Genomic DNA, 10507 nt, shown 5'->3' with positions numbered 1-10507 from the left:
TTTCTTTTTTTTTTTTCTTGTCTAATTCTGTTCTGACTGGAGACAAACAGAGGGTCAGCTGTACTGATGACAGTTTTAACACACAAATGTACACAGACCAGAGAAAACCAGCTTAAGCAGAGATTTATATATAAAACCCAGCCAGTGGGAAAGTTTGGGGACAGACAGAGAGAAGTAAGCTCAGTAATGACCCTACAGTTTTAGACAATCCCCTATGAACAGCATTCGGTGAGAGTGAGAAGGAAGAACTCCCCTTTCACAGGAAGAGACCAACGCCACCAAGCTCAGGGTTTATGGTCATTTTTTAAACAGGTTAAAATGGCATGAGACCTCATAGATGTGGTTAGCTTTAAGGATGATATTTTTTGACTGCAACTGTGTTTAGAAAAACAAAGACGTGCTTTTTTTTTTGGCATTAAATATCAACACAATCAGCATTTAATTAAATGTGGCAAATGTTTGTGCACTCAATTTCAATATTCTCATCCCTGTACTTAGAGAAAGCCTAGAGAAGCAACTTACGGTGGCCCTGAGAGGCCAAACGGACTGCAACTTAAGAAAACACCAGGAATAAGAAAAAATGCTGCAAAAGCACACAAAACACAACGGAAATAGGAAAAACGACAATGGAAATAGGAAAAAAAGAGATTTCCAAAAACACAAGGGAAGTGTTTCTGGGGAGACAATAACCCGACGGACCAGTTGCAGGAACCAAAATATGCTAAGAATTGCGCTGGGAGACAATTAAAAGAAGTGGAGGATCTGTCTGTTTTGTGAGGAAAGAAAAGATGAGAGGTAAGTGTGTTAGCCTAACTATTAGCCTAAAAATCTGTAATCAGTATATGAAAATCATGATAAAACACACCTAGCATGTTTCTAACTGGTCCGTCCAGTTATTGTCTCCCCAGAAACACTTCACTTGTGCTTTTGGAAGAAAATTTTATTTTCCTATTTCTGTTTTCGTTTTTCGTATTTCCGTCGTGTTTGTTGTGCTATTGCAGCGTTTTTCTTATTGCTGGTGTTTTCTTAAGTTGCAGTCCGTCTGGCCTCTTAGGGCCACCGTAGGCAACTCCTTTACATGCGCAACAAGGTCAGGCTTGTCACTGTCAGTATCGATATATTTTACTTTAATGCCAAATCGCATGTTTGGCACAATACATTAGCAAATCTGTCCCATAAAGAGCAGATAGTAAAATAAAGGTAAAGAAATCGGGCATTTGCTCACGTGAGGAGAAGAAAAGGTTGGACAAAGTCTTTTCAACATGTGGTTTAAATGACAGATTCTGATCTGTATGTTTAAATGCATGGACATGGCTTTTTTGCGAATTTAAAAAAAACAACTTAGATTTTCCTCCATTCAACTGTGTAAATTGGAAGGATTGTTCTACTGAAAGGGAAAAGAGCAGATAATTGTGTTAGCTGCATAAAAAATTAATTAAAAAACTGCTGTTTGTTAAAAGGGAAACTTTTTTACAAACTTTAAGTATTTGGATTCTCTGAGTATTATTCATTTACTTCTCCTTTTTGAACACTTTTAGCTCTCTATGATTGGAGGTCATTGTCCCAACCTTCAACCCTGCTGTGAAGGGAAGAATTGAGGGAAGTTCACTCTTGAATTCCAAAAGCTTTTATTTTCATGGACACGGGTTGTGGTTATTTTGTTCTTATATGTGTTCTAGTCAAAAAAAAAAAAAAGAGAGAGAGAGGAAAAAAGGGGGAAATAAAAGGAAAAAAGTGCTTGAAATGTGTACAAACTCTCTGAGGATACTTAAAAGAAAGTATGTGCACAGGTCACCTCCCCTTATTGTGAAACAAACATAAAACAGATTTTCTGCACAATAGCATTGTGGACAAAGGAGCGCTGACATTTAAAGCAGTTCTGAAAAATGTGCTTATTCTCCAGTTGAGTAAGACTGATATATTACTCATATATCAGTTTGTTAAATATATTGGAATGATGCATTCAGGAGATGGTTTAACATTTTCAAAACTGCACATTCAGCGCTGACTGCCCGAGCCTCGAGTTTTAGGCCGCGCTTCAAATTGTGCACCAATCCAAGAAGTAGACTAGTACACAGCCTCCTTAAAACCTGTGAATACCAATGGCTGTATAAAAGATACTTGCATGTTAAAATGACAAACTTTATAGTATAAATGAACACGGTTCAGGTTCAATTGATATTTCCCCCCTTTATAACAACACCATAGCTCTCCTAGGATTTTATTAAATTTATTAATTAGATTAATTAGCAGGTGATGTTCCAATACAGTCCCTGAGTTCTGATTCTTTAAAATTTTAAATATTTAATGTCAAAATTAAGAAACTGAATGTTTCATTTATTGCGAATGGTTGCAGTACCTTCGCAGCCCACAAGGGGGCAAATGAAAAAAAAACTTCGGTATTTCACCTTAGAGCAGAGGTGTGCAACTCCAGACCTCAAGGGCCAGTGTCCTGCAGGTTTTAGATGCATCCTTGATCCAACAAAGCTGATTGTCTCAACATGTCTTGAAGAGGCTTGTTAATGAACTAGTTATTTGGTTCAGGGTGATATATAAAACTAACAAGACACCGGCCCTTGAGGCCTGGAGTTGGACACGCCTACCTTATCGTTTAGAGCTTATTGCGACGACTGCTGTCGTTATTTGGAACTACTTTCAAAAAACCGTATTGAAGTACCAGTATATGTGCCAATATGGCCATTTTTACTCTCTAGAAAACACTCGGCTGCTCTCTGGTGTTCACCTGCGTTTGCAGTTTGTGCTAATCCGAGCACAGCATCTGTCTGCAGTAGACATGGCAGCTGTGCTTATCTTCTCACCATACCCTGATAAAGAAATACAATGCGATTTGACTGTGACTCAGCCACAGAGGCGAGCCTCATGCTCAGGTGCAGTGAGGCTTTCCAATGCTTCTTATGCTCCTGATCATGATGTAAACACTACATGCCCCTGTGCAGAAACTTGGCCCAAACGCTGGCAGAGCTATCCTTAAAGAGAGGTTGACTGTGTCACCTGGGTGTAGACTCCAGGTGTAGCTCAAGAGGACCTAAGAAAACAAGCAGAATGTGCTCTTGAAGCTGAACAAATAGAGAGCGGAGCGTGGTGCAAATTGTAGCGGTATCAAGGAAAGATGGATGGATGTGATTGCTTCGTGTGAAGCCTTTGTTGACCGGAGAACAAAGAGCACAGCTTTATAACTTTTTAGTCATTTGATGTTAGACTGGAGGACAACAGCTATTCAAAGCTCTGGCGGTACAGTCTGACCGAAAAGGCTGCAGGAATGATTTAGAAACAGCCTTCTGACAAATGGCTTGCTGTTCCACTCATGCTGAACTGCTCCCATTGTCTAAACATAACACTGCACACCTTTGAAGTCCAGGTGCATTCTCACAAATTTCACTGTGTAGTCTCAGGATGATGTGAAGACACCTGCAGGACGAGTCTCGCTGTTTCACTGTCCTCCACCCTGCTTATGTTTGCTTGGCTTCAGCGGAGGAGGGCTTTAAAGTGAAGATAAACAGGGAAAGATTTGCAGCGGCCGGACCCACCACAGGCGACGTGAGAACATCGAAGGTAAACACTCAGAAGATTCCAAACTCAAATAAACGCTCTCCCTCTGGAAAGCTAAGAAACTTCCTCCACCCCCCCAGGCTTCCGAAACCTATTACTCATATGTGTCACTCACACGGTGAAGAAGAGGAGTCATTTCTCTTAGAGTTTTGAAAGCAACCACCAGTGTTTGCATTAATATTACTCACAACTCAAGAACAAACTGTTTTCCTCCCATTACTGCCGTAAAGGGAAGAACAACTGCTCCTTTTGGCACACGTTCAGGCAACAATTCTCCTTCAAGTCAGTGCTTTGAGTCTTTTAATAGCAGAGCCAAAACACATAACAAAACTGGAGCTGGATGCGGATCCCGAACACATAAAACTGCTGTCAAAAGGGATCAAATGAAGTTATTAGTGATGGAAAAACAAAGTTGTCAGCATTCTCTTCTGTCAGGAATTTATCTGAAGCAGAAACATGATGAAATTTCAACAACAAGGATCCGATTAGCAAGTGAGAGAGGAAAAAAAAAAAAGAGCTTGTGCTCAAGGCGCTAAAACTGCTTCCCAAAGTTTGGATGACTGAGTGACAATCAAACAGCAACCTCTGAGCCAACAAAGGCCTTATATGCTTTAGTTTAGTCTTTGCAGTTCCTCTAGTGTCCACTAGAGGCTTCAAAAGTGAGCCAATCCTCGATAAAACTCCATGTTAAAACTGTACAGCAGATATAAACATGTTTACAGTCTGCTACAAGAAACTGTTTTAATCTCTGCATTGAGTTTTTCCCCCATTTTAAAGCATCACAGAAGCATTTTTCATTGTTTCCATGATGGCGTCATTTTTCAGCCCCAGAGGTTCGCCTTTGGTGAGAAACACAGGCGGCCATGATGCCTCCTAGGCGTCACCTCACCAAACTGGCGTCCCTGAACTGGCCCTGTGGGCTGTGTTTGTGCTGTGGGGGTTTCTTTTGGAGCACTTTTAATGGAATCAATGCCTGTTAGCTTCATCTAATAATCTGGCTGTGGCAACACAGTAACTTCCAGCTCCAAACCTCCCCCCAAAAACACAACAACAAAAAGAAAAACACAATATAGTGGCCAAAACTTGTGTACTTTTAAAAAAAATGTATTTGTTGCTAAAATGTGAAATAATTATTGGCCCATAGTTCCCACGTTTCTGCCAGTCTGTTCCAGTATTGACGCCCCTTGATGCTCTTTTACCAGTAAATCATGATTTCATCCCAATCTAAAACCTCATTTCCACTAAATAGAATTGTGACATCTCAAAATTGCTCACAACAAAGTTGGACTCGGTTAGGTCAATGGCTCTTCCAGTTACTACCACAAATAAGAATTGACTGACAGATGCAACCACCGTGGTTCATCCCAACTTCTGCTGCTTTATTTCTATATTTTTAATAATAATGACAAAACAAGCAAATAAGATGCTGAAGCATCTAAAATGTGGAAGTTCAAAACTAATGGGTGATTTCCAAAAGCTGCATCCATCATTTACATACAAAAGGCTGCAGTATCCTGTACTATAAGTGAATAAAGAAAGGTTAGTGCTTCATTTCTTTTCCATATGAAAGGATGGAGAGCTGCTGTCAGCCCCTGGTCCTCACTTTGAGAATTTAAATTAGTCAAAGCTGAACATTTGTCTTTGCTTCTGCAGGTAAACCAAACCTAATTTTACTTTTTAATTGCTTTTTAATCGCTGAGTAATCTTTTTAGTTTTCCCTCCACACACCTTTCATTTAATAATCTGTGCTTGATTCTTCTGACCGTGGAGAGGTCCACACAGGTGAGCACAAAGCCTCCTGGGAATGTTTCAGGTTCAGTTCATTATTTTCAGTTGTGTTCTTTGTTACATTTCATCCATGTTGAGTTTAGACTCTGACTGTTGTGAATGTGTGATGTGGTTTTGGATCAGCAGTAACATCTGGACTTAAGGCAAGTGTGTGTCTGTACATGTTTACATAGCTATGTGAGGACAGATAAATTGTAAGTTTACTATACTTGTGGGGACCAACAGTTGCTTATGAGGACAAAGTGCCCGTCCCCACAAGTTTGAGGGCATTTTTGAGGCTCAAAATGTGGTTTTAGGGTCAGGGTTACAGTCACAGTTAGGTTATGTTTAGGTTTAGGCTAAGGATTAGGGTTTGGCATTCATTTGGGATGTTTAGGGTAAGTGGCTAGGGGAAGCATTATGTCAATTAGATGTCCTCACTAAGATATGAAAACGAGTGCGTGTGTGTGCGTGCGTGTTTTAAAGGTTGTTTAAATTCTCAGTCTCTGTCAAACATTACACTGTAAAACACTCAGATTTAATTCATGCAGAATTTGCTGAACTGCTTGAAAACATTAAAGAAGAAATTTTGAAGCCTTTGACTTCAGTGTGTAATGCTACCTTGGGTTGCTTGAAAGGTGCTTCATAAATGAGTTATTAATATTATTAAGAATAACATCCTTAACTAAAGCCAAAAAAAATAAAAAAAATCTTTAGTCTGACCATCTTAAGGTGGATCTTTGCTTGAACCTGTCAATAAACTTCGTGAAGTGAATTAAACTTAAATGATTTAAAGTCCCCAAAACTTTGTAAAAATATAAATTCATATAATATTATCAGACTTATACATCTAAAACTCCAAAGCTCCCTCTTTTAACAACCTATCAAAATATATATATCCAAATGAAAAAAGTGATTTTTATTTATTTATTTATTTATCGCTAAACATATTTTACACGTTTGATTTAAAACGGAGTCCTTTAAGGTTTTCATTCTGAACTAGATGAAAGTGCCTAAAATTAGAAAGTTTATTTAATTTCTAATTAATTAATATAATGCATCTTTTACATTAGTGGTATTAATGCATTTACTCACAGTAAACAAGTCTGTAACTGAGACTTTGCACTTTGCCGTGTTGGATTCCTCATCGTTAACCTCCCAAAGTGAAAAGGGAGAAAAATGTTTGATTTATAATTACAAAAATTAAAATCCCTTCCTGCCTTGGAAATAACATTTGATTTTGGCGGGGGTGAACTTCAGTTTGTGCGGAAAGATTAGAAACACGTTAATTAAGATGAAAGCGGCAAGTTGTTCCCTGCAGGTCACCTCCAGCATCATCAGCCCAAGCAGCAAACACTGCATTTAAATCTGATTTCAATTAGCTCAGATTGATTTTTTTTAATTATTATTATTTTAGCTAACAAGAGACTTATGATCACATTATGACCGATTTTATCTTGTTTATCTCAGGTGAAGCTCGGTTTGCGCTTAGGCAATCCTACCCAGAGGGCAAAATCCTCAAGTTATGGAGGGAAAAAGGTGAAATGCCCTCAGATTAAACCTCCACATTTATGTGGCTCATTATGTTTGCCGCGGTAAGGTGCGGCTGCTTTCATGCACCCACAGGTGGGTCCACTGAACTCAGTGGAGAACAAAGTGGAACGCTCCCCTTGAAGCCGAAGTAGAAACTCAGTTTGTGTGCATAAAGTCGCAAAGTCGCACACCTCTAGGATAAATGCGCACACGCTGCGTCCTCTGCGCAGTGCCAGCCGGTGTCTCACCTTTATGCTGCAGCGGAGCGTCCTGGGCTTCTTCGCGTCTCTGCGCAGATTCGCGTCCATCGCTTCGGCTCGGGGCTCCACAGTGAGCAGAAAGGCTTCCTCTCCAGGTTTCATGTTTGCGTCCTCCCCCCGCTGCTGTGTGCGCTCTCTTTTCTTTTCTTCTTTTTTATGCCCGTCGCTGATGATGTAACTGGACTCAGCCCACGGTTCCACGCGTAAATGTTTTGAAACTTGTGAAAAGGGAACAGGTCTGAGTCACGGGGCGCAGCGCTCACCTGTGACAGTTGAACTGTTTGTTAAAGAGCGGAGTCCCCGGTGTTACTCACCGCGTTATTCACACGCAGACGGGCTCTAATGTGAGCAGGAGTGTTTGTCAAGTATCCAGCGAGCCCCGTATTGTTCTCCAGCAGCTCATTACGCGCGGTATGCGCCACTCAGAGCTGTTTTCTGTCCCGAGCTAATGAGCAGAGAGGGAGGAAGGGAGAGAGACTAATGAATGAAGCCGTTTAGAGGTCAGTGTTTCCCCACAATAAATGTTTAACAGCGTGTTGATTTATTCACGTGGATTTTTACGCGGTGCAAGAAGCTGCAAACAATTCCAACAGCTGAGATCCTGCAGACAACAGAGGTCACAATCACCTTAACGTTTCCGTGAAGGAAACTTACCCGCTGGAGTTTGGAAAACGCGTTTAAACACTGCTCACCTTTACCAGCATCCCCCAAAGAGCCACAAAACCACGTGGATGATTAACTTTTCTGTTCTCACAGTAAAGAAACGAATTTTCATCACTTTGTCCTCAAACTGTAGGTCTGTGATCCCCCCAGGCAGCACTCGTTAGTGTTTTGGATAGTCTAAATGAGTGCTTCTTAAACTTTCCACTATGGAATAAAAAAAAAAAAAAGGATTCAAGGTGAATGGTAGTGTTTAATGGGGTGTTTCCGGGCTTTTTTGTCAAAGTTTGGCTGGACAAGAACAAGATGAGTTGATGGGGTTAGCACAGGAAATCTGAATATTTCTTCAGAATTATAAAAAGTGGGGAAAGCAGGTGTAGAAAATACTGGGCCTGTGTCCAGCCATGTGTCCTCAGACAGATGTTTGATGTGCAGAGCTGCTGAACATCGATTCTTATTGAATGAACATGATCTATTACAAAGTTAGAGAGAAGTTTTTAGACTGTCTTCCTCCTGGGACCCAGGCTCTGGTTGGGGTGCAGCAGAAAACTGCAGAAGAGAATCACTCTCAAGCTGAGTAAGATTTCAGTTTGGTACCAGTGCTCAATCTAGAAGGGATTCCACACATTTCCACTAAAAACACCACAACATCACAAACAGATCCTCAGATCCTGTCCACCATGATTTTCTTCCGACGGAGATTACCCAACTTCTCGTATCCGCAAGTAAATGGCAATGGACTTGTCCTTATATAGCACTTTCCCACTCTGTATGAACACTCAAACATGCCTTATTGACCTATTCGTTTTCTCCTACACCTTTTTAATATTCACACGCGACCATACTCCAATCGATGCATCAGATAGCAACTCAAGGATACTTAGACATGCTGACTGAAGACTGGAGCCGCCACTTTCTGCTTGGTAGATAACCTGCCTCCTGAGAGGTAGAGCAGGTCTTTCCAAGAGATCAATATCTGTTCTCTTTCAGTTCTTTGAACAAGGTGGAGCTGCGCTCTCTTATCTGGATATCTAAACATGCTCTGCAGAGACATTTGGACTTTGGACGTGAGCAAGTCTGAAAAACATCAGCCATGATCCAGACTTTGCACTGTTATAAAGCTGTCTGCAAACACACTAGTAAGGAAATTTATTGCGTCAAACACTGCAGGAGTTTTTACATATGCATATCAGTTAACCACAGAAATGACTTATTTTCGACCTCACTGCTCCACATGTAAAGGAATTTAATGCAACTCCTCCACGAATCAACACCTTATCAGTGGGGGAGCTGTTTAAGTGGCCGAGTGATCTCAGGAATTATATTTTTTTTGTGGGCAATTTTTCTCAGGGACCAAATAACTTTAAATAACTAGTGGGACCCCACCGTGAAGAAAGGCCCAAGTTTTTGTCTACATGTTGATATCCGAATCCTCTTCTAGCTGAGACTAAAAGGAGGCAGGTCACATATTATACCCTGTTCACTGACGTGTCCCACATGGAGAAGGCTTACCCAGAATGCAGTTCAAGTGTTTGCCAGTGAGTTATCAGAAAACAGATCAAACATCCATGTTATCAATGCCTTAAACTGCTGCAGGTTATTGAAATCATGATATATCCCATGATGCTGATGCTCAAAGGCGGTTTTAGAGAAACAAAATCACACTGAGGAAAAAAAAAACAAAAACAAAAACAACAGGTTTTGGTTTCAGACTGTGACGCTTGGAGTGGGTGTACAAGTAAACTGTTGGTGGCTTTCAGTGAAGCTGAAATGTGTGGAAATGTGTGGAAAATGTGTGCAAAGTATGTAAAGTCAGTGGAAACGGCGTGACAGCAATGAAGATGAGTCAAACTGGAAGCTCAAACTGGGCCCAGTTCCCAGAAACAGGATTACAGAGCTGCCTGGCGGTTCTCAGTGAATTAAACCCAGAAACCCCCGCAGACAGGAACTTCGAAAGCCAGAAACTCTCTAAACTCTGCCGTACTGTGACACAAGAGTCTGCTGCTGAGGATGCAGGAGTGTTTGCTCAATGCGTCCTGTGGCCGCGTTACAGTGCGCTCTGCTGTGCCTGCAGCTGGTGAGGAAAGTAGAAAAACTGAAAGAGTGGCTTCACCGTGACACAATCTGAAAGCCACCGATGACTGAGCACATTCTGAAAATATGTCAGGTTCAAGCTTCACTGAAATACCACAATGTGACGCCACATGCCTGAGATCCAGCTGATTTACTCAAAACAAATAAGGCCGCGGTGATGATGTCTCCATTCTGGAGAACTTGTCTCTGAGTTTTAGTGAAATCGTTGAGATTTTAGTTCTTGTTTTCATTTTGTTATTTTAGTTTCTGCACCGTTTCCCTAGCTGTGCCTCCCAATCCCAAGAAATGTAACTACACGTCACCGTCAACGCAGCCCGCATTGACAAGTGCTGACAGCAGCTACACTTCTGCAGGCCGGATTAGTCCCTTCTGTGTCACTCAGTCTCTCTTATTGTGCTTGGTGTGAGCAGTTTTGTCTCTGTGTTTAGCCTGTCCTCACATCTTGTGGTTTTGACTTCCCGATCGTCTTCACCTGTGTCTTAAGGGGAAATTGTGGTTTAAGCGGTGGTACTGTGTTGGCAGCCAGTCGACCTGCAGAAAGCGTCTGTTGTCAGATGGAGGCAGTGGTTAAAAAGTGTATTACAACAGGTCCGTGGTCTGTGGGCTACTCTTGATCCATCAAC

General features: G+C 41.2%; 1 protein-coding gene across 2 annotated transcripts in view; it reads right to left on the bottom strand.

Annotated features, from left to right (window-relative positions):
• slco2a1 (solute carrier organic anion transporter family, member 2A1) overlaps positions 1-7713 on the bottom strand; it is a 26675-nt gene extending 18962 nt beyond the window's left edge. The window contains exon 1 of one of the 2 annotated variants that reach the window (XM_005919745.3): positions 7119-7713. In XM_005919745.3, the coding sequence (XP_005919807.1) occupies positions 7119-7232 (114 nt within the window). In that variant the 5' untranslated portion in view covers positions 7233-7713. The remainder of the gene's footprint in view (positions 1-7118) is intronic. The other variant, XM_042216436.1, reaches the window with a different exon arrangement.
• Between the last annotated feature and the right edge of the window lie 2794 nt (positions 7714-10507).

The sequence above is a fragment of the Haplochromis burtoni genome, unplaced genomic scaffold (assembly GCF_018398535.1).
Source record: "Haplochromis burtoni strain Fernald_Lab_line unplaced genomic scaffold, NCSU_Asbu1 Contig_13, whole genome shotgun sequence".
Classification (NCBI taxonomy): domain Eukaryota; kingdom Metazoa; phylum Chordata; class Actinopteri; order Cichliformes; family Cichlidae; genus Haplochromis; species Haplochromis burtoni.
This window is presented reverse-complemented; position numbering and strand designations above follow the sequence as displayed.